The 24,775-nt window shown below is 43.1% G+C and overlaps 1 protein-coding gene across 1 annotated transcript in view; it reads right to left on the bottom strand.

Moving 5' to 3' along the window:
- The window catches only part of LOC130283194 (zinc finger protein 84-like), a 51,193-nt gene that overhangs the window by 7,010 nt on the left and 19,408 nt on the right, over window positions 1–24,775 (bottom strand). Inside the window, exons 7-15 of the mRNA XM_056532398.1 lie at window positions 23,371–24,310; window positions 11,234–11,294; window positions 10,997–11,138; window positions 6,227–6,348; window positions 4,386–4,493; window positions 4,156–4,311; window positions 2,270–2,393; window positions 829–926; window positions 627–735 (exon numbers count right to left, since the gene is read on the bottom strand). Coding sequence (XP_056388373.1) covers window positions 627–735; window positions 829–926; window positions 2,270–2,393; window positions 4,156–4,311; window positions 4,386–4,493; window positions 6,227–6,348; window positions 10,997–11,138; window positions 11,234–11,294; window positions 23,371–24,310 — 1,860 coding nt within the window. The remainder of the gene's footprint in view (window positions 1–626; window positions 736–828; window positions 927–2,269; window positions 2,394–4,155; window positions 4,312–4,385; window positions 4,494–6,226; window positions 6,349–10,996; window positions 11,139–11,233; window positions 11,295–23,370; window positions 24,311–24,775) is intronic.

Here is a 24,775-nt window from a genome sequence, read left to right as displayed (position 1 = left end):
TGGTACATAACTTATGGGAATAAAAAGAATAAAAATCTAAAGCCAGTGATTAGCTAAGTTGGTGCCTGTATTGCCAGACAACCCCTTTAAAGGAGTTATCCAACATAAGGTGATTTAAGTACGTACTGTTGGAGTTTGTTCCCTCAAACTGCAAGTCTCATGATCCCTTGTTTGTAAGTGTGAGGTCACTTTTTTCCCTCCAACCTATCAGTCACCCCACCTATTGAAACACACCTGCGATCCTTTTCATGCAATAGACCAGTGTTTTCTGATTAGGGTTCCTCCAGCTGTTGCAAAACTCCAATTCCCTGTAGAATGATCTCCCTCCCACCCAGCAGTTGCTCCACCCATTGAAGCAGACAGGCTCCCTCTGAACACCTGATTAGTAATGTAATGTCTATGGCCGCATAACAACCTGGGAAAACCTGAGACGACAGTCATATTGTATGCTGTTAAAAATAAACATTGGGGCAAAAATCGCACAAGAATTGCGAGACCATCAAACACAGGTACAGACACTATGATATGAACTACCCTAACTTTAGAGCCTCTGTAACAAGTCAAAAAATTATAATCCTTGATAACCCTTAAAGTTACATATACAGACTTCCAGTGGTTTCACTCACCTGTTCTGATGTCTATTGACATTTCCTGTTCCATAAACTGCTGGTTGATCCCCACATAGCTCTCTTTTTCTTTTAAGTCTTCATCATTGATATAAGTCAGATATTCAGCCTTTTTCAAAGTGTACAAATAGGAATATTGAAGAGATTTACAAAAAACTGTAGAGTAAAAATATCATATACAGCATTTAGAATCTGCATCTACCTGAAAGTCTTGCAGGACATTGTAATTTTTCTTTGGGCAACTCTGGGTTTCAAGCAGACAAGACAATCCCTCTGGTATGATTTCCTTACTCGATTCCTCTGCAAAAAAGCATACACATGGTCACTAAATAGTTTTTTTTTACATGTAGTCAGAATTGCTCAAGAGGCAGGAAAAAGAGTGTGTCTTAGGCTTCTTTTACACTGACGTTATGACACGGCAGTTTGACGGCCGTCGAGGGAGCTGGTTAGAATATTGGGAGAAAAAATACTGCTTGTGCCGTCTTTTTCTCCCACTACAAAATAATGGTGCCCAAAAGGACCCATTAGGCTAGGTTCAGACTACGGAATTTCCACCTGCAATTCTGCTTTGAAATTGCAGGCGGAAATTCTGCTTGCTAGAATGTACTGTATAGTGAATGGTTTTCCGTTCACAAATTCACACTTCGGAATTTGTGAAGCAGAATTTGTGAACGGAAAATCCGCTTGGAAATTTCCACCTGAAGAATGGGGTTGCTCTTTCTTCAGGCAGAAATCCGCGTGGAACACATTGCAGTCTATTGGAGACTGCAGTGTCCGCGTGGTCCTAGCGCCGACTGATTCAGCCGGCGCTGGCCGCACTCGGAATCTCCGGGCGGAGATTTTCTGCCCGGAGATTCCATAGTCTGAACTTAGCCTTATACTAATTGGGATCAATCGGGACCCCTTATTGCCCGTTGTGCCCTGTCCAGATAATGGCCGTTAAAGGCTTAAAAAAAAGAGCCTGACGGCTGTTTGGTGTGGAGTCTCAAGTGCAGTGTGAAAGTAGCCTTAGAGCTCAGATGGGGGTCTAGATGCCACCACCAACCTTAGGCAACCTTCACACTGCTGTCAGACTCTGCTATTTGGAGCTCTGTCGGCAACTCTGTCAGAATGACTGGAGATTAGCAGAGAAAAAATAGTGCACCCCTTCGGGACCCCACAGTTTTCGTTGTGCTCCATCCCGTTTCAGGGTGCCCAACGGACCCTGAACTAGATGGATGCCAACGCCAGTGTAAAAGCACCCTTAGGGTAGGGTCATATGTGACGGATCCGCAGCGTATTTTGTGCTGCTGATCAGCCGATGACCTGACCCTATATTGTGCCTCTAGCTGTTCCCCCCGTGTCCTGTTCACAGTGGCAACGCGCCGCTCCGAGCAGCCACACAGGAACTTGTAAGTCACAGAATGCATGAGCAGTGTACACAGACATCGCGTCTGTGAGTACGAGTATGAGGGGCGACTCACAGGCCTGAACAGCTGAAGGCACAATATAGGGTTGGGTCATCGGCGGATCCTCAGTGTAAAATCCGCTGCGGATCCGTTTTATGTGACCCTACCCTTAATCAGATTTATAAGGAGATGAGTGATACTTGTAAGAACTTAATCCATCTCCTCCCCTTACAGTCAAAAAATTTCTACTATTACCTGATGATGTAAGGGACTGGTTATTCTCCATTAAAATGTCCTTATACAGATCCTTGTGTTCTTCAAAATATTCCCACTCCTCCATGGAGAGATAGACAGCGACATCTTCACACCTTATAGGAACCTGATATGCAAGAAAACTGATTTAGAAATTCCATTCTGTCTTTTTCTCTATTTGTCAAGAAAAGTCTTGACAAATGTTTCTTTAAGATCCTGAACAAAGATGATAAAATATGAGATGTATATAAGAATAAACCTTCAATAGTAATGCCATCTCTGTTAACTGGACAATTGGTCTATCAATTATACTGTTAATACATTATTCTGAATTACTGGATTAATCTGCCTCACTTAGGATTTATACACTAAATACAAACTACAAAAGAACTTTAAGCCAAGTCTATTGTATTTAGCGCTGAATTATTCATCCTGTAGGCAAAATCCACAAATGCCTTAAATGAAGTTCTGAATATTGTAGGACAGTTAAAACACATTCTCGTTTCTCCCTCTGTATATAAATATAAGCTTTCTCATTACAAGTGTTGTGACGGCATTTACTGTGATGGCTGACACAGGGATTAGTATATTGTCATATTATAATAAATTAATATATTAGCATATATTCTTTGATTCTGGGCATGGAATGCAGACTGAGACCACTTGGTTTGCAACAAAGGTTAAAGGGGTATTCCAGGCCAAAACTTTTTTTTTATATATATATCAACTGGCTCCGAAAAGTTAAACAGATTTGTAAATTACCGTATTTTTCGTCCTATAGGACGCACCCAATTTTTAGGGGCAAAATCGAAAAAAATAAAGATTTTGAACCCAATAGTGGTCTTCAACCTGCGGACCTCCAGATGTTGCAAAACTACAACTCCCAGCATGCCCGGACAGCCGTTGGCTGTCCAGGCATGCTGGGAGTTGTAGTTTTGCAACATCTGGAGGTCCGCAGATTGAAGACCACTGCATAGGAGGTAATACTCACGTGTCCCCGCCGCTCCGGACCCGTCACCGCTGCCCTGGATGTCGCTCCATCGCTGTCGCCGTGTCCCCGACGCTCTGCAACGTCTCTGCTGCCGGCCGGGTATCCTCGCTCTCCGTCGCCGCCATCACGTCGTTACGCACGCCGACGCACGTACGCGACGACGGGGAAGGAGAGCGCCGGCCATACAGGGGATCCCTGAACGGAGAAGACACAGAGGAGGCAGGTAAGGTCCCCCCCCGGTGTCCTGTAAGCACTAACCCGGCTATTCAGTCGGGCTGTTCGGGACCGCCGCGGTGAAATCGCGGCGGTCCCGAACAGCCCGACTGAACAGCCGGGTTAGTGTCACTTTCCCTTCAGATGGGTTAATACAGGGCATCACCGCGATCGGTGATGTCCTGTATTAGCCGCGGGTCCCGGCCGTTGATGGCTGCAGGGACCGCTGCGATAGGGGTGTATTCGCCGTATAAGACGCACCGACTTTTTCCCCCCAGTTTCGGGGAAGAAAAAGTGCGTCTTATACGGCAAAAAATACGCTACTTCTATTAAAAAATATTAATCCTTCCAATAGTTATTAGCTTCTGAAGTTGAGTTGCTGTTTTCTGTCTAACTGCTTTCTGATGACTCACGTCCCGGGAGCTGTGCAGTTCCTATGGGGATATTCTCCCATCATGCACAGCTCCCGGGACGTGACATCATCATTGAGCAGTTAGACAGAAAACTTCAGAAGCTAATAACTATTGGAAGGATTAAGATTTTTTAATGGAAGTAATTTACAAATCTATTTAACTTTCCGGAGCCAGTTGATATATAAAAAAAAGTTTTTGCCTGGAATACCCCTTTAATGAAACATCATCCATACACTATCCTCCCCCCATCTTGGTGTTCATGTAGTACTCACCTCTACTGTAATCAGATGGACGATCTTGTTGGTGAGTTCTAGGATCTTCTGCTCATTGTTTCTATCATTAGTCAATGAATGAGGTGGAGACGCCATGATAGGAACCTGGCTCCATTCTTCTTCCTCTTTAGATTTCTTCTTCGTTAAAGTATATTCCTGTGTTTATAGGCAACATTTTTTTAGTTAACATAGAAGTGACACCATGTGACATAATCCCCAGAATCCCTCACCTCTCCAGTCAGCAGGTAGATTATTTCTAGGGTGACATTTAAGATCTCCTCATCAATGCATTTCCTGTCTTTGTCCATCCTTGGTGGATTATTCACATTTAAAGTCCCCTTCAAGAGAAAATTAGTCTACGTGGGCATTATATATTTCTGGGACCTAGAAAAAATAATATGGATATGGTTGTTTTAAATAAAGAAATAAAGAACTTCCTACATGAAGTGCCATATCTCATTCATTGATGGGGAAATTATAAAGGAAATGTCTTCTATATCAACCACAAACATATTTCTATTCATTATATTGGGCTTTAGCTTTCAAGTGTGACAAATCGGTAGAGGCCTGTTAAAATTTCATTATTACTTTTAGTTGATAAACATTTCAGCCTTGGGAGTTGAACTCATCACCGTCACTGGTAGAAGGTTTGTGCTGTCATTTGTGGCGGATACAAAAGTATTGTGACACCTACAAACTGTACCTACAGGAGTTTTAAAGGAAATCTGTCACCAGTGTCACCTGCACTAACCTGTCGGTACCGACAACGGCACTTACCTTGTCCCATTCCTTGGTGGGGAACTCTGGTAATCTCCTCCGTTAGCTCCACTCCGGGCACGCAGCTTGGGGCATGGGCGGAGCTTAATGACGTCACTGCTGCTACTCCCTGCTGGGTCCCGATGCGCGAGAACAGCAACGGTGACGTTACTAAGCTCCGTTCGTGCCCCAAGCCACGTGCCCGGAGCGGAGCTAACGGAGGAGATTACCGGCGATCCCTGCCACAGAACGGGACAATGTGAGTACCGTACTGACGGTACCGACAGGTTAGTGCAGGTGACATATTTCCTTTAAACAGATCCCATTCTAAATCCCTAAGAATTCATATGAATTCTCCAAGTCTCAGACAATGATGTTGGATGATAGGGCCTGGCTTGCAATATCCGTCCTTCCACACCAAACTTCCCTAACCATGCCTCTAGAGACCTTACTATGTGCACTGGGGTGCAGTCATGCTGGAAAAGAAAAGGACTTTCCATAAATAGTTTCTACACAGTTGGAATTGTACAATTTTCCAAGATGACAGAAACTGACAGCTGGTTCACCCTCACTAAACCCAATACAAAGGGTTATACTGCAGGTAAACGGGATTAAAATGATGCATTTCCGTTCCAGAGATACAGCCGATATCATCCTGCATTGCTAGTATGGTAATTAACCCCCTGTACACAGTGGAGGCAGAACCCGGCATATCCAGCATCCCTGTCTCGGTCCCCTCTGCTTCTATATGCCCGGCCATCTCGCACTCACATGGGCAAAGGGGGCCCCATGAATATTTACTAGGTGAGGCTGTGTGGTAGCCGAACTCACACTGAAGGGAACAGTGTTTAAGACAGCATACTTGTGGTCATGTGGCACGCGAACACCCCCCCAGGAACCAATGGTAGGGGGGCGGGTGTGCTTGTGTCAGCTAACGGAGCTGTCTTAGTCCAGCACTGGCAAGTGCTGAGTCATGTAACACATTCCACGGCAAAACACAAAATATGACACTACACTGGCATATAGGAACAGAGGGAACAGAGGCAGGGATGCTAGCTCCCACTCCCAAAGCACTAGGGGGGTTAATAACCCTTCCAGAAATAAAGGCTAACACCAGCTGTATCTCTGGAACAGCGGCCCCGATCCAGGTAAGTGAAACATCATTATAATCCAGTTAACCCGTAGTTCATTCTCTTGGCATTTACCAAACCCAGACTCATCCATGAGGCTGCCAGAAGAAAAGCGTAATTCATCTCTCCACAGAACACCATTTCCAGTGATGATTGGTATTGTACTTGGTGATGTAAAGGCTTACATAGAGCTGCTCAGCCATGGAGACCTGTGCCATGAAGCTCCTGCTGGGCAACGTGTTTACCCTAGTTTTAACGCCAAAGTAGGTTTGGAACTTTGTGGTTATTGAGGGAGATTTATCAAAACCTGTGCAGAGTAACAGTGAGGCACTTGCCTATAACAACCTATTAGATTGCTTTTTAGTTTTAAAAAGGCCCCTAAAATGAAAGCTGGAATCTAATAGGTTGCTATGGGTAACTCATCCCCTATTCCACTACATAAGTTTTGATAAATCTCATCAGGGAAGATATATGAAAACTTGTGTAGAGGAAGAGTGGTGGAGTTGCCCATAGCAACCAGATGGCTTATTTTATTTTTGAAAGGCCTTTAATAAAAAAAAATTTAAAATAAAAAAATTAAAGAAGCAAACAAATTGGTTGCTCTTGGCAACTGCCCCACTTTACATCTACACAGGTTTCCATTGAGTCTAAAATATTTACCTTAAAGGGTACCTGTCACCCAAAATTTTTTTTTATATTTTGTTAATCAATGTATTTTTATATCTTCTTTTTTACTTTTAAAAAACGACCACTAGGGGTCTCCCTACATGTCCCAGCGCATAGAGTTCGGACTCATGCCGGCCTAGCAGCATGAGTCGGAACTCTCAGTGCAGCCGGACACTGAAGAGCACAGCGCAGCTCCCCGCCTGTCAATCAGACAGACGGGAAGCTTGCGATGGCGCTGCTCGATCGGGTAAAATTCACAAGAGTCCAGATGTAAATGGTATCGAGGTTTATTGACACAAAATACAAAAGGACAAGACACTTTACATAGTTCAAGACGTGTTTCGAGAGTAAGCTCTCCCTTTGTCAATTGTGAGAAAATGGTTGTCTGGTGCAGTCGGGTTAGGGGTAGGGTTAAATAAAGTCGAATTTGGCGCCAGATGTGAGGTCAAAGTTCATATGGGTGGTCTTGTTGAGTGGGTGCCACAAGGGTTAAAATAGGTCTTGTAAGGAATATTTATTACTGTATCACGTTTTGTGTGGATCCAGGAGCATGCATATGTTTAGAAAAAATGTTGTGAAAAAAAAAACGAAAAAAAAAAAACATAAAACAAACTATTTTCAGGAGGGTCTTCGGTTTCTGATATACTGGAGAGGTGAGAACGAGGCTTGGTTTCCTTTGGATCGGAGCGGTGGTCCAGGTTTGCGTATCAGGAGAAGCCCGCCTTTCAGTCATATGGCAGGCCACCAATAGGGTTACGAGGCTGAGGTGACGTACGAGCCTCTAAAGTACGGCGTATGCCCGCTTGTACTGTTCAGAAGTCAGAAATAATATAGCACGATTCTAACATCCTGATTGGCCCAACATTCCCATATCACAGACGCGCCAACTCCGCCACTGTATCTCCCGTGTATTTCCATTACAACCGAAGTCTGCTCCTGATTGGCCATGGACTGATGTTTTTCTGACCGATCAACGACTTCCTAAAATCAATCCAATTCAAAAAATACTTGATGCCGTGGCATCTCTTTTACTACACCACGAGAAATCCTCTGATGGCCGTCAGTCCAGCAAGCCTTTTGATTGGTCGCCGTTCTCCAAGACATACAGTACACACCGCACTGGTTCACGTCACTCCAGCCATCTATTCTGATTGGCCACCGAACTTCTAAACGGTACAAGCGGGCATACACCGTACCTTAGAGGCTCGTACCTCACCTCAGCCTTGTAACCCTATTGGTCGCCTGCCATATGACTGAAAGGCGGGCTTCTCCTGATACGCAAACCTGGACCACCGCTCTGATCCAAAGGAGACCAAGCCTCGTTTTCACTTCTCCAGTATATCAGAAACCAAAGACCTTCCTGAAAATAGTTTATATGTTTTTTTTTTCTTCATTTTTTTCACAACATATTTTCTAAACATATGCATGCTCCCGGATCCACACAAAATATGTGATACAGTAATAAATATTCCTTAAAACACCTATTTTAACCCTTGCCGCCCCCACTCAACAAGACCACCCATATGAATTTTGACCTCACATCTGGCGCCAAATGCGACTGTATTTAACCCTACCCCTAACCCCACTGCACCAGACAACCATTTTCTCACAATTGACAAAGGGAGAGCTTACTCCCGAAACGTGTCTTGAACTATGTAAAGTGTCTTGTCCTTTTGTATTTTGTGTCAATAAACCTTGATACCCTTTACATCTGGACTCTTGTGAATTTTACCGGATCGAGCAGCGCCATCGCAAGCTTCTTTTTTTCAAGTTTACCCCTACTGTATTTGCCGACCCCCTTGAGGACACTGGCCGGATCAGCTGGCTGAAGCTCCAGATCGCACCTCTGTACCCCAACACGGAGGGGTTATATGCATCTAGGGACCTACCGGTCTCACAGAATTACACGAGGCGCTGTCCTCTTTTTTCCCCTATCTTTATTACAATCAGACAGACGGGGGCAAGTGTTGTGTCCGCAGCATGGGCACTCCTGACCTGACCAGCCACATCATCAGGCTACTCATCCATGCAAGGAGAGCCGGCGCACGCTGGCCAAATGTCAGTGTAGCGCACGGCTGCACAGAAGAGGATCAGGTCTGCCTCTCCAGAGTCTGATCGAGGTCTTCAGGGAGCAGCAAGATTAGATTTTTCAATGGGTATAAGCTGTGGGTGAAGAGGAAGAAGAGCGTAAGTGCGCCCCGGCAGGCATCAGATGATGTTGGACCTGCCGGACCACGCCCCCTTCCTCCCTCGGCTCACGGCAGGATCTTGAGCAGCCACAGGGGATGTAAAAAAAAGTTTTTTTAATGGAATTTTGGGTACAAATAAAGACAAGAGTCAGTGAAAGTCAGGGACAGATGGGGAGGGGGGGGGATTAGAGACAGTTTAGTTGATGATATGCACTCTGAACAATCTACATAACAAATCATTTTTGCTTGTGATAAAAGGTAAAAAAAATTATGTTACAACTTAAAATGCCACTGAAAACACTAAAATGCATGTTTTATAATTTTTTTTTAAACAAACAAACAAACATTTAAACTGTTGAAAATATACCTTTTAAGGGCAGAGTCACACAGAGCGCACCTGCAGTGTATTTCATGCTGCGGATGCACCGATGGCACAGAAGTCACAGAAGGACTGCAGAGCGAGCTCCCTGCTGCGACCGGTAGCTCTGTGTGTCCGCTCGTAGTGGCGGATTTCCCGCTGTAGAAATTCGCTGCTACGAGCACACACAGAGTTACCCAGCAACAGCCGAGAGCTTGCTTTGCATTCCCTGATGTCAGTGCATCCGCAGCATGAATTACACTGCAGATGCGCCTCATGTGACCCTGCCCTTCTTAAGAAGATTGAAGGGGTATTCTGGGTTTATACATCTTAGCCCCTCTCCAAAGTATAGGGGATAAGATGTATGATCGCAGGGGTCCCGCTACTGGGGACCCCCCGTGATCTCGGTGCAGCCCCCGGCATTCTGTGTCAGGCACTGCTTCTGAGACGGGGACGTGACATCACACCACGCCCCCTACATTCATGTCTATGGTAGGGAGCGTGACAGCAGCGGTACCCCTGTGATCATACATCTTATCCCCTATCCTTTGGGTAGGTGGATAAGATGTATAAACCTGGAATACCCCTTTAAGGGAAATTATTCAGCATCAAGTATTTTTTTTATTTTTTATTATGCCAGGTGTCCATAGCGAGTGCTCAGTTGTTCAATAAAAGCAGCTGGAATCAGATGAGCCAAAAACAAAAAAAAAGGAAAAAAACACAACAACAACAAAAAGAGAAAAAAAAACACACCATACAGAAATAAAATAAATAAACAAAGCCACATTTCCACCTACAAAATGTCATATTAAAGGGTACCTCTCATCAAAAACACTTTTGATATATTAAAGATTAATGTATGCAGAATAACTTTCCAATTGCATGTTATTAAAAAATATGCTTCTTTCTATTTCATTTTCCACTTTGAAGAAATGACCACTAGGGGTCTCCCTACCAGTCCTGGCAGCAAGCATTTCAGACTCATGCTGGAGTCCTAAACACTACGAGCTGCCAGTCTGCTTTGTTCACAAAGGAGAACACTCAGAGCTGCCAGCCTGCTTGGCTGTGAACAAAGCAGGCTGGCAGCTCTGAGTGTTTAGGACTCCAGCATGAGTCAGAAATGCTTGCTGACAGGACTGATCGGGAAAAATACAATAGAAAGAAGCATATTTTTCATTAACATGCTATTGGAAAGTTATTCAACATTCATTAATCTAAAATATATCAAAAGTTTATTTGATGAGAGGTACCCTTTAAACAAATAAGTTACGACAACCCAAAAAATAAATTGCCATATTTTTGTTTATCCTGCCTCCCAAAACTGAAAAAAATAAGCCTACATACACCTTAATCCAGTGTTTCTCAACCAGTGTGCCTCCTGCTGTTGCAAAACTACAACTCCCAGCAACAGCTGGAGGCACACTGGTTGAGAAACACAGCCTTAGCCGCCAAAAAAAAAAAAAAAAAGAAATGTAATAGCTCTTTAGACTCTGTTCACATCTGCATTACAGGCTCCTCTGTTATTGGATGGCAAGCACAGTGCTACATATGTTGCATATCTCCTCACTCTTTATACACACCACAATATTATCTATAGACACACAGAAATACAAACTATACAAGTATATGTGCACAGGGATCCTGGTATGTGAGTATATATATATATATATATATATATATATATATATATATATATACATATACACACACAAATAATGATAATAAATACATGTCACACATACCCTGATCAGTAGCTGATCTGCAGATGTTTTGTTCTAGCAGCTCCAGGACCTTTGATGATGTCATGGTCATGTGATTAATTACACACGACCTAGTGTGTCTAGGACCTTTGATGATGTCATAGTCATGTGATGAGCCGGATACCTGGAATTAAAAAATACATTACATCCCTGGGTATAAAGGACCTTTGATGATGTCATAGTCATGTGATGAGCCGGATACCTGGAATTAAAAAATACATTACATCCCTGGGTATAAAGGACCTTTGATGATGTCATAGTCATGTGATGAGCCGGATACCTGGAATTAAAAAATACATTTACATCCCTGGGTATAAAGGACCTTTGATGATGTCATAGTCATGTGATGAGCCGGATACCTGGAATTAAAAAATACATTACATCCCTGGGTATAAAGGACCTTTGATGATGTCATAGTCATGTGATCGATAATGGGAGGAGTGTGGTTTCACCCCGTACCACTTCAATATGTAAACCAGTTTCCCAACCAGGGTGCCTCCAGCTGTCGCAAAACTACAACTCCCAGCATGCCCGGACAGCCTTTGGCTGTCCGGGCATGCTGGGAGTTGTAGTTTTGCGACAGCAGGAGACACCCTGGTTGGGAAACACTGATGTAAAATTCACCATGAACACAAGAAGGGAAATAAAAGTGGAACATAGGGACACCGAATCACGTGGTCAGGGATAGTCAGTCCTTTTCAGTTTTTTAGTCAAGGAAGTGTATGCTACTGCTAGACAAGCACCAATAGTATCGCCATATAGCGGTCAGAGATTAGTGCTACAGAGGCGCTCAGTATTATAAGGCTAAGTTCACACTACGGAATTTGTGAAGTGGAATTTGTGAAGGAAAATCCCCTTGGAAATTTCCGCCTGAAGAATGGCGTTGCTCTTTCTTCAGGCGGAAATACTCGCGGAACACATTGCAGTCTATTGGAGACTGCAGTGTCCACGCGGTCCTAGCGCCAATTGATTCAGTCGGTGCTGGCCGCACTCGGAATCTCCAGGCGGAAATGTTCTGCCCGGAGATTCCGTAGTGTGAACCTAGTCTAAGAGTGCAGACTAAACAAGAGACTTCAGAGCGGAATCCAGCAGGAAAAAATTCAGCTCGGAAATTCTGTTGCATCAGAGTCCCATACACGGCGGAATTTCCACAGCAGATCTTTCCTGATCTCCGCTGAAGGAGTGAACACGACAATTCTTTTGGCAGAATCCATTTGGAAATGCGCCGGCTTTATAGATGGCCCTAGAGGTGGCAGAATATGCTATTTGGGGAATAACCAGCCTCATAAAATGTGCAGTGTGAACATAGCCTAAGGTCGGAATTTATGAAAAGATTTCTATGGCTTTTCTTGCTCTTTATACGTTGCAAATGTTGTTACATGTGCTTCATTGTGCAAGAATTGTGTGCCATTAAAGGGGTACTCTGCCCCTAGATCAGGGGCGGATCCAGAGTGGCTTCTCGGGAGGGGCACTATTAGAGTATTTTGTGTTGGCGGACAGAAAATAAGATTACGGAACTTACAATATTATTAAATGTATCATACAGTCCTAACCTTGTTTAAGACTCTTAGGCCATGCTCATATGTCAGAATAATAATCAAATATACCAATTGCCACAGAATGGGAAAGTGCTAAATAAATTTTTACCATTTAAAACTACAGCTCCCAGTATGACCTAAACAGTGGTAAGGGGATGCTGGGAGTTGTTGTTTCACCCATCATAACTGCAGAACTTACAAGTAACTCCAGCTCTGATGGGACATAGTGAGGAGAATACAGAATTATATCAGTGATTACAGATGACCTCTTCTCTATAGTGAGGAGAATACACAATGATATCAGTGATTACAGGTGACGTCTCCTCTATAGTGAGGAGAATACACAGTGATATCAGTGACTACAGGTGACCTCTTATCATTGTGTATTCTCCTCACTATAGAGAAGACGTCACCTGTAATCACTGATATAATTGTGTATTCTCAATATAGAGAAGACGTCAACTGTAATCACTGATATCATTGTGTATTCTCCTCACTATAGAGAAGACGTCACCTGTAGTCACTGATATACTTGTGTATTCTCACTATAGAGAAGACGTCACCTGTAATCACTGATATCATTGTGTATTCTCACTATAGAGAAGACGTCACCTGTAATCACTGATATCATTGTGTATTCTCCTCACTATAGAGAAGACGTCACCTGTAGTCACTGATATCATTGTGTATTCTCCTCACTATAGAGATCAGTGATTACAGGTGACATCTTCTCTATAGTGAGGAGAATACACAATGATATCAGTGATTACAGGTGACATCTCCTCTATAGTGAGGAGAATACACAGTGATATCAGTGACTACAGGTGACGTCTTATCAATGTGTATTCTCCTCACTATAGAGAAGACGTCACCTGTAATCACTGATATCATTGTGTATTCTCCTCACTATAGAGAAGACGTCACCTGTAATCACTGATATCATTGTGTATTCTCCTCACTATAGAGAAGACGTCACCTGTAATCACTGATATCATTGTGTATTTTCCTCACTATAGAGATCAGTGATTACAGGTGACGTCTTCTCTATAGTGAGGAGAATACACAATGATATCAGTGATTACAGGTGACGTCTTCTCTATAGTGAGGAGAATACACAATTATATCAGTGATTACAGGTGACGTCTTCTCTATAGTGAGGAGAATACACAATGATATCAGTGATTACAGGTGACGTCTTCTCTATAGTCTTTCCTTATCTAATTCAGCTGGTACATACCGCCAGGATTTGTTCCAGCTAAATCTTCTCTCTGCAGAACTTGATGCCCAGACGTCTCCTCACTATGTCAGCGCATTCTGATCCTCTATATGAAAACAATAATTATTATAATACTGCCAAACACTGTATTCTTTGAATATAATACTGGCACACACCCTCTGAATATAATTCTGACACACTGTACCCCCTGAATATACAACACACTGTACCCTCTGAATATAATACCGCCATATACTGTACCCTCTGAATATAATACTATCACACACTGCACCCTCTGAATTTAATACTATCACACACTGTGCCCTCTAAATATACTACCACACACTGCACTCTCTGATTATAATACTACCACACACTGTGCTCTCTAAATTTAATACTACCAAACACTGCACCCTCTGAATATAATACTATCACACACTGCACCCTCTAAATATAATACTATCACACACTGCACCCTCTAAATATAATACTATCACACACTGTACCCACTGAATATAATACTATCACACACTGCACCCTCTAAATATAATACTATCACACACTGCACCCTCTGAATATAATACTATCACACACTGCAGCCTCTAAATATAATACTATCACACACTGCACCCTCTAAATATAATACTATCACACACTGTACCCACTGAATATAATACTAACACACACTGTGCCCTCTAAATATAATACTATCACACACTGCACCCTCTGAATATAATACTATCACACACTGCACCCTCTAAATATAATACTATCACACACTGCACCCTCTAAATATAATACTATCACACACTGTACCGACTGAATATAATACTAGCACACACTGTGCCCTCTAAATATAATACTACCACACAGTGCATTCTCTGAATATAACTTGCTGTGCAGTGCACCCTCTGAGTAAAATACCGTAATGTATTGTGGCCCCTAAAAAATGTACCACCCCAGAAATTCCTCATAATATACACTATACTTCTGAAAGGCAAAACACTCTGTGCCTTCACATATAGTAATAATGCCCCATCTTGTGCCCCTACATATAATAATTATGACCCGTCCTGTTCCCCCCACATAATGCCCTCTGTGCTGTGCCCCTCACATATAATGCTCCTGTCATGTGCCCCACACATTTAATGCCCCCTGTGCTGTGCCCTTCACATATAATGCCCCCATTCTTTGCCCCTCACATATAATGCCTCCATCATGCGCCCCTCATATATAAAGCCCCCATCATGCGTCCCGCACATATAATGCCCCCATCTTGCGTCCCGCACATATAATGCCCCCATCTTGCGTCCCGCACATATAATGCCCCCATCTTGCGTCCCGCACATATAATGCCCCCTGTACTGTGCCCCTCACATATAATGCCCCCATCATGCGCCCCTCACATATAATGCCCCCTGTGCTGTGCCCTTCACATATAAAGCCCCATGTCCTGTCCCCTCAGGGGGCATTATATGTGAGGGGCACAGCACAGGGGGCATTATATGTTTGGAGCACATGACAGGAACATTATATGTGAGGGGCACAGCACAGGGGGCATTATATGTGAGGGGCGCATGATGGGGGCATTATATGTGAAGGGCACAGAACAGGGGGCATTATATATGAGGGGCACATGATGGGGGAATTATATGTGAGGGGCAAAGAATGGGGGCATTATATGTGAGGGGCACATGACGAGCATTATATGTGAGGGGCACAGCACAGAGGGCATTATATGTGAGGGGCGCATGATGGGGCATTATATATGAGGGGCGCATGATGGGGAATTATATGTGAGGGGCACAGCACAGGCGGCATTATATGTGTGGGACACAGCACAGGGGGCAATATATGTGAGGGGAACAGCACAGGGGGCAATATATGTGAGGGCCACAGCACAGGGGGCATTATAAGTGTGGGGCACAGAACAGGGTGCATTATATCATATAATGCCCCCCTGTGCTGTGCCCCACACATATAATGCCCCCTGTGCTGTGCCCCACACATATAATTTATATGTGTGGCACAGCACAGAGGGCATTATATGTGAGGGGCACAGCACAGGGGGCATTATATGTGAGGGGCACAGGACAGGGTGGCATTATATCATATAATGCCCCCCTGTGCCCCACACATATAATGCCCCCTGTGCTGTGTGCCCCACACATATAATTTATATGTGTGGCACAGCACAGGGGGCATTATGTGAGGGGCACAGCACAGGGGACATTATATGTGAAGGGCACAGGACAGGGGGCCCCCCTGTCATGTGCTCTTCACATATAATGCCCCCTGTGCTTTGCCCTGCAGACCCTCATTAAATATTCCCTTTTTTCTGACCCCCCTCCTCCTAACAGTGGCGCATATCCTGTTTCCCTAATCCCCTGGGCCCTGAGCATACCCTTACTTACAGTATGCAGGCCGCGGGGACGGTTCCTCCAAGCGTCGGCGCGATGATGTGACGTCATCGCGCCGGCCTTTAGTGGATCTCGTCCCCGCAGCTCACACGCTGTGTACTCACAGCGTGTGTGTAAGGTTAGTGAATGGTGGAGCCGGAGCTTACAGCTTCGGCTCCACCATGCTAGGGGGGGGGGGGGGGCAATTGCCCCGTTGCCCCCCCCTGGATCCGCCACTGCCCTAGATATCTTATCCCCTATCCTTTGAAGATGTCTGATCTCGGGGGTCCCACCACTGGGACCCCAGCGATCTCCCTGCAGCACCTGGCATTCGTTTGCCAGGGCCCCAAGCGATCAGACATCTTATCCCCTATCCTTTGAAAATGTCTGATCATGGGGGTCCCATCACTGGGACCTCAGCGATCTCCCTGCAGCACCTGGCATTCATTTGCCAGGGCCCCAAGCGATCAGACATCTTATGCCCAATCCTTTGGATAGGGGATAAGATGTCTAGGGGCAGAGTACCCCTTTAATGTCTCTAAATGGAAAACAATTTGTCAGAAACTACCATGTGGGACATTTATCAATGTTTGCTTATGTATTCCTTTTTTTAAGTGATTTTTTTCCTTACAATTCTTTTTGCTTATCTGCGACTTATATATTAACTGGTTTCCGGCTAAGTTTCCACTTGTTTTTTTTTCTGGCAGTCTTTTTGAATACTGCCACTGCAGTTTTTGAGCCAAAGTCAGAAGTGGATCCATAAGGGAGGAGAAGTGTAAGTCCTTTCTTTATGTGTCCTATTCCTTTTGAATACACTTCTGGCTTTGGCTCAAAAACTGCAGTGGCAGATATCCAAAAACTGCCAGGAAAAAACCAAGTGGAAATTTAGCCTCAGTCAATTTTTTTTGTTCTTTGGTAGTGGATTTTTTTTGGTAGAGGCAAGTAAATTTTGTAGGTTTTTATATGCGATGCAACTTTCGCACGTGATAAGTCTCTTTTTGCTTTGGTAAGCAAGTTTCTTTTTTTTTGTTGTTGCTTAGGGCACTGCACAATCAAAAGCAATTTTAAGCAAAAAAACATGTGCTTTGATAAATGACTGCCCCCCCCCCCCCCATGTTCTTTTTTTTTTTTTTACTTTGCGGTGCTTTGTGATTCACAATGTGTGACAAGCTCACCATATATTTGTCTAATAAAAAGTCACAAATGCCCTAAAAAGTCTCACAACTAAACCAAGTCAAATATGCTTTCTAAAAAAATAAAAAAAATAAATAAAAAGCATATCCTACTTCTACAAACCAAAATAATCATTGTTTTGTCCTATTAGTCATCGGGGCCTATACTGTATATATGTGTCCAATATTTTTTTTTATTAAGTTGCCAACAACATATGTTCTAATTACGGTAAGTGAGGAACCTATTGGCATTCTTTTTTCATTATCAGAGATTTCGGTTAGCCTATTGTAACACACAATAAGCCCAAATATACATTTACACATGATTTTGTTAATGCAGCTGGTGCAGCTTAACCACTTAAGGACCAAGCCCATTTTCACCTTAAAGACCAGAGCATTTTTTGCACATCTGACCACTGTCACTTTAAGCATTAATAACTCTGGGATGCTTTTACTTTTTATTCTGATTCCGAGATTGTTTTTTCATCACATATTCTGCTTTATGTTAGTGGTAAATTTTTGTCGATACTTGCATCATTTCTTGGTGAAGAATTCCAAAATGTAATGAAAAATTTGAAAATTTAGCATTTTTCGAACGTTGAAAATCTTTGCTTGTACGGAAAATAGACATAACAAATTATTATTATTTTATTTATTATTATTTTATTTATTTACATAGCGCCTACAGATTCCGCAGAGCTTACAATTATGGGGTACAAATAAATTATACATTGATTCACGTATACAATATGTCTACTTTATGTTTCCATCATAAAGTTGACATGTTTTTACTTTTGGGAGACATCAGAGGACATCAGAGGAGACATTAGAGATTTTTCACAAAATTTTCTAAATCGGAATTTTTCAGAGACCAGTTGAGTTTTGAAGTGTATTTGAAGGGCCTTCATATAAGAAATACCCCATAAATCACCCCATTATAAAAACTGCACCCCTCAAAGTATTCAAAATGACATTCAGTAAGTGTGTTAACCCTTTATTTGTTTCACAGGAATAGCAGCAAAGTGAAGGAGAAAATTCAAAATCTTCATATTTTACACTCGCATGTTCTTGTAGACCCAGTTTATGAAATTTTACAGGGGGTAAAAGAAAAAGCCCGCCAAAATTTGTAACCCAATTTCTCTCGAGTAATAAAATACCTCATATGTGGATGTAAAGTGTTCGGCGGGCGCAGTAGAGGGCTCAGAAGGGAAGGAGCGACAATGGGATTTTGGAGAGTGAGTTTTTCTGAAATGGTTTTTGGGGGGCATGTCACATTTAGGAAGCCCTTATGGTGCCAGAATAGCAAAAAAAAAAACAACAACATGTAATACAATTTTGGAAACTGCACCCCTCAAGGAATGTAACAAGGGGTACAGTGAGCCTTAACACCCCACAGGTGTTTGATGACTTTTCGTTAAAGTCGGATGTGTAAATGAATATTTTTTTTCACTAAAATGCTGGTTTTCCCCCAAATTTTACATTTTTACAAGGGGTAATAGGAGAAAATGCCCCCCAAAATTTGTAACCCCATCTCTTCTGAGTATGGAAATACCCCATGTGTGGACGTCAAGTGCACTACGTGCGTACTACAATACTCAGAAGAGAAGGAGTCACATTTGGCTTTTGGAAAGCAAATTTTGCTGAAATGGTTTTTGGGGGACATGTCGCATTTGGGATGCCCCTATGGTGCAAGAAAAGCAAAAACAAAAACCCACATGGCATACTATTTTGTAAACTACACCCCTCAAGGAACGTAACAAGGGGTACAGTGAGCCTTAACACACCACAGGTGTTTGACAAATTTCCGTTAAACGTGAAAATGAAAAATTTTATTTTTTTCACTAAAATGCTGGTGTTACCCCAAATTTTTCATTTTCACAAGTGGTAATAGGAGAAAAAGCCCCCCAAAATTTGTAACCCCATTTCTTCTGAGTATGGAAATACCCCATATGTGGATGTAAAGTGCTCTGCAGGCGAACTAGAATGCTCAGAAGAGAAGGAGCACCATTGAGCTTTTGGAGAGAGAATTTGTTTGGAATGGAAGTCAGGGGCCATGTGCATTTACAAAGCCCCCCGTGGTGCCAGAACAGTGGACCCCCCCCCCCACATGTGACCTAATTTTGGAAACTACACCCCTCACAGAATTTAATAAGGGGTGCAGTGAGCATTTACACCCCACTGGCGTTTGACAGATCTATGGAACAGTGGGCTGCGCAAATGAAAAATTTTATTTTTCATTTTCATGGACCACTGTTCCAAAAATCTGTCAGACACCTGTGAGTATACTACGGTTTTAGGTCCAGTCAAAAAACCGGATATGGATAAAAAATGAGCTGACCTGAGTTATTGTTTGACTCCGGTCGTCTCATAATAGTAAATGGATTTCAGCGCTGGTCCGGCTGGGGTACGGGAGAGCCCGGTTTGCCCCTTCCCCAGCCGGATCCGGCACCCGTAACGTAAAAACGAGGAGTGAATGCAGCCTTAGGACAGAAACTCTGTTTCACAACCAATGTGTCTCCAGCTGATGTAAAACTGCAAAACTCAGCATGCATTGACAGTCGAAGGGCATGCTGAGAGTTGTAGTTTTGCAACAGCTGGAGGCACACTGCTACAACTCCTAGCATGCCCTTTGGTAGTCTGTGCATGCTGGGAGTTGTAGTTATGCAACAGCTGGATGCACACTTTTCCATAGCAAAAATGTGCCTCCAGCTGTTGCGTAACTACAACCCCTAGCATGCACAGACTACCAAAGGGTATGCTGGGAGTTGTAGTTGGAACTCCAGCTGTTGCAAAACTACAACTCCTGGCATGCCCTTTGGCTGTGCATGCTGAGAGTTGTTGCTAAGCAACAGCAGGAGGTGAACAGGCCTCACCTCCTGCTGTATCCTGCCACCGGGACCGCCACTGCCACTTCTCAGGGGACCCCTGCCAGACAAGGGAGAGGTAAGAGACCCCCGCCGGCCCCGATCACCGCCCAGCAGGGCAGTGATTGGTCGGTCATTCCGACCGATCAATCAATCATGTGATCGTGAGGTGGCACCCGTACCACCTCACTCCTGCTGGGTAAGGGTGAATGGGGCTGTCTCGGACAGCCCCATTCACCCTTTTTTTCCGGGACACCAGAGATCCTATTGACCCGGAATCACCGCGAATTGCTAGTCTGAATCGACATGGAGTTTGCACGGGGTGCCTGCTGATAGATATCGTCGGGGACCCAAATTCACACAGGCGTACATGTATGCCCTGGGTCCTTAAGTACCAGGGTGTGAGGGCGTACCTGTATGCCCTGGGTCCCAAAGTGGTTAAAGAAGCACTCTGGGATGGGGAGGCATTGCCACTCCCCCGATGCCTTTATTGTCCTGCTGAGGTCCCCGGTATGCTCCTCTCCCAGGTTTCCTATGGAGAATACGTCATGCTGCAGCTCAGCGTATCATTGGCCTCAGCAATCTGGTGTATTGAGCCCCAGCACCAGGAAGAAAATCAGTGCCAGGGTTCAATACGTCAGATTGCTACCCAGACAATCACTGCTTGAGGTGGGACAACGCAGCGGGAGGTAAGCAGATATTTATTTTTTTATACCTGACACAATGGGAATTTTGCTATCCCAGAATACTCCTTTAACGCCTTTATGACCCAGCAAATTTTTTTTTTGGCTCACATTTTTTTCCTCCTCACATTCTAAGACCCACTACTTTTTTTTCCACCAACAAAGTTGTATTAGGGTTTTTTTGTGGGACAAGATGTACTTTTTATTGACACTCTTTATTTTATTATATCACGTATTACAGAGCCAGAAAAATATATATGTAAGGCAAAATTGATACGGAATGCAATTTTGTGGGTAAAGATGGTTAATCTGCCATGCTAACTTTAATCTATTGGTCAGTATGATTTCAATGATACCAAATGTAATAATATAATTTTAGTTTCATTTTATGGTAAAAAAAAAAAAAGTTTGTTCACTGCCATGTTCTGACCCCTATAACTTTATTTTTCCACCTATGAAGTTGTTTTAGGGTTTATTTTTTTAGCTGTAATTTTTAACCACTTTGTATACATAAGACTTTTTGATCAAGTTTTTGACGTTTTTTCTGGGACATGATGGGACCAATAACGCACGCAGCAGTACCAAATATGTGTACTGTACTATTATTTTTTTTCAGTGTTTTATTAGAAAAATTGGAAAATATAGATAGATCAGTATTATGTAATTACATACCATTGATCTATCTGCAGCTCTGATGTAATTGCGATTTTCTTATAAAACAGGCATTAAACCTTAATAACACTTCTCAAGGGATATATCAAAGCAGGTTTTTGTCAAAACAAACAAATGGAGGCATACCTGTTGTTTTATATGAAGTTTTACTTTTTTTTTCAAATTCAAAAGAGATTTTATTAGCAAAGAAGTAACATGTGTACATAGGAACGTATCAACGACAGTCGAGCCCGTCGGTCTTGAGAGACCAAAAATACAAGGGGCATGAAATCAAACTGAGACATACTAACATTGGAGTACACCAAAACAAAAACAATGGAGTGCACCAAAACAATGAGCAGAACGCAAGAAGCATATACTGTATAGGGTGCAATTAGATCCTGCCCGGAGAACCATAAAACAAAGGGAGTATATATAAAAATGAATGAAGTTTTACTTTTAATAAAAGGAACCTTGACAACTACACCTGAGGTGTAATATGTACCGTATTTTTCACCGTATAAGACGAACTTTTTCTTCCCCAAAACTGGGTGGAAAAAGTCGGTGCGTCTTATACGGCGAATGCACCCCTATCGCGGCGGTCCCTGCGCCCATCAACGGCCGGGACCCGCAGCTAATACAGGACATACGGTGATGCCCTGTATTAACCCTTCATCTGCGGCGATCAAAGCTGACCGCCGCGTCTGAAGAGAAAGTGACACTAACCCGGCTGTTCAGTCGGGCTGTTCGGAACCGCCGCGATTTCACCGCGGCGGTGCCAAACAGCCCGACTGAATAGCCGGGTTAGTGCTTACAGGACACCGGGAGGGACCTTACCTGCCTCCTCGGTGTCTTCTCCGTTCAGGGATCCCCTGTATGGCCGGCGCTCTCCTTCCTCGTCATCACGTTGTCGCGTACGTGCGTCGGCGTGCGTAACGACGTGATGACGGCGACAGAGAGCGAGGATACCCGGCCGGCAGCAGAGACGTTCCGGAGCGACGGGGACACGGCGACAGCGATGGAGCGACATCCAGGGCAGCGGTGACGGGTCCGGAGCGGCGGGGACACGTGAGTATAACCTCCTATACCAGTGGTCTTCAACCTGCGGGCCTCCAGATGTTGCAAAACTACAACTCCCAGCATGCCCGGACAGCCAACGGCTGTCCGGGCATGCTGGGAGTTGTAGTTTTGCAACATCTGGAGGTCCGCAGGTTGAAGACCACTATTGGGTTCAAAATCTTTATTTTTTAGATTTTGCACCTAAAAAAAGGGTGCGTCTTATACACCGGTGCGTCCTATAGGGCGAAAAATACGGTAATCTGGGGAGTAAAATGCAAAGTGTATTGTTTCTCATGTTCAGCATAGAATGAAAGAAAATATTTTGTCCCATGTGAATTATTTGATGTCTAAAAACTGACCTATTGGTGAACCAATTTCTACCTTTTGTATATATTGGGAAAACATTTCCCACATTATGGAGGAGATTCATCAAAACCTGTGCAAAGGAAAAGTTGCCCAGTTGCCCAGAGCAACCAAGCAGATCGCTTCTTTCATTTTGCACAGGCCTTGTTAAAAATGAAAGTGGAGAGCTGATTGGTTGCTATGGGCAACTGGGCAACTTTTCCTCTGGACAGGTTTTGATAAATCTCCCCCTATGAGCACAAAAATGTCTTCTCTGCTGTATGAGTTTTTCTATGTGTAACAAGAGTTGTTTTGTGAGCAAAACATTTTCCACAATCTAAACATGCTTGTCCCTTTGTATGGGTTTTTTGATGTTCAAAAAGACTCCATTTTCTACTGAAACATTTTTTACATTCTGAGCATGAAAATTACTTCTCTCCTTTGTGATTTTTTTGATGTTCCACAAGAAATGTTTTACTGACAAAGCATTTTCCACATTTTGAACATGAAAATAGATTTTTACCTGTGTGAGTTTTCTGATGGTAAGCAAAACATGATTTACTGGTAAAACATTTTTCGCAAACTAAACACAAAAATTCCTCCCTCCCTGTACGGGTTCTTTGATGTTTAAGAAGGTTTGATTTCTGGGAAAAATACTTCCCACATGCAGAACATGAATACGGTTTTTCCCCTGTGTGAATTCTTAGATGGGTATAAAGATCGCTTTTTTGTCTAAAACTTTTGTCACACTCTGAACATGAAAATGGCTTTTCCCCTGTGTGAATTCTCATATGTTTTTGAAGTTCTGATCCCTTGCTAAAATGTTTCTTACATTCTAAACAAGAAAATGGCTTCTCACCGGTATGAGTTCTTAGATGTCCAATTACAGCAGAATTCTGGCTAAAATATTTTCCACATTCTGAACAAGAATATGGTTTTTCTCCTGTGTGGGTTCTCTCATGTTTAATAAGATCTGATTTCTGCCTAAAGCATTTCTCACACTCAGAACATGAAAATGGTTTCTCCCCCATGTGAATTTTCTGATGTCTAGCCAGATCTGATTTCTGGGTAAAATATTTTCCACATTCTGAACAGGAAAATGTTTTTTCATCTCTATCAATTCTTTTGTGTGTAAAAATACGTTCACCTCCACAGTCTGGAAACATTTCACAATAATTACCACTATTATCCTTCTGTAGTTGATCAGATAAAGCATCCTTGTAATTACTGGGATCAGTAAATAGATCTCTGTTGTGAAGGACTGAGTTTAGCCTTGAGGTAATGGAGTCTTCATAATTATCTTCTGTAATATTATATTTTACTATATTATCGGGAGAGAGAAGATGTTCTTCCAAGTTGTTATTGTAGTTATCTGTTTCAAATAGAATAAAATGCAAACTTTTTATCCTCTTAAACATTTTTAAACTCCAAAAGATTATGTAAAAGGACACATTTTCCTATGTAGAATAATAATATTTTTATTCATTTTATAGAAATCATGGCTTATAAAAGCATGGCCTTGTCCAAGCTAAATCATAGGCATAGACAAGGTAAGTGAGGGTGGGCAGGCACTCCTCTGTGCTCTCTCCTGTCTGATAGAACTCCTCTGAGCTCTCTCCTGTCTGATAGCACTCCTCTGTGCTCTCTCATGTCTGATAGTACTCCTCTGTGCTCTCTCCTTACTGATAGTACTCCTCTGTACTCTATCCTGTCTGATAGCACTCCTCTGTGCTCTCTCCTGTCTGATAGTACTCCTCTGTACTCTATCCTGTCTGATAGCACTCCTCTGTGCTCTCTCCTGTCTGATAGCACTCCTCTGAGCTCTCTCCTGTCTGAT

Source organism: Hyla sarda, chromosome 7 (assembly GCF_029499605.1).
Source record: "Hyla sarda isolate aHylSar1 chromosome 7, aHylSar1.hap1, whole genome shotgun sequence".
NCBI lineage: Eukaryota > Metazoa > Chordata > Amphibia > Anura > Hylidae > Hyla > Hyla sarda.
This window is presented reverse-complemented; position numbering and strand designations above follow the sequence as displayed.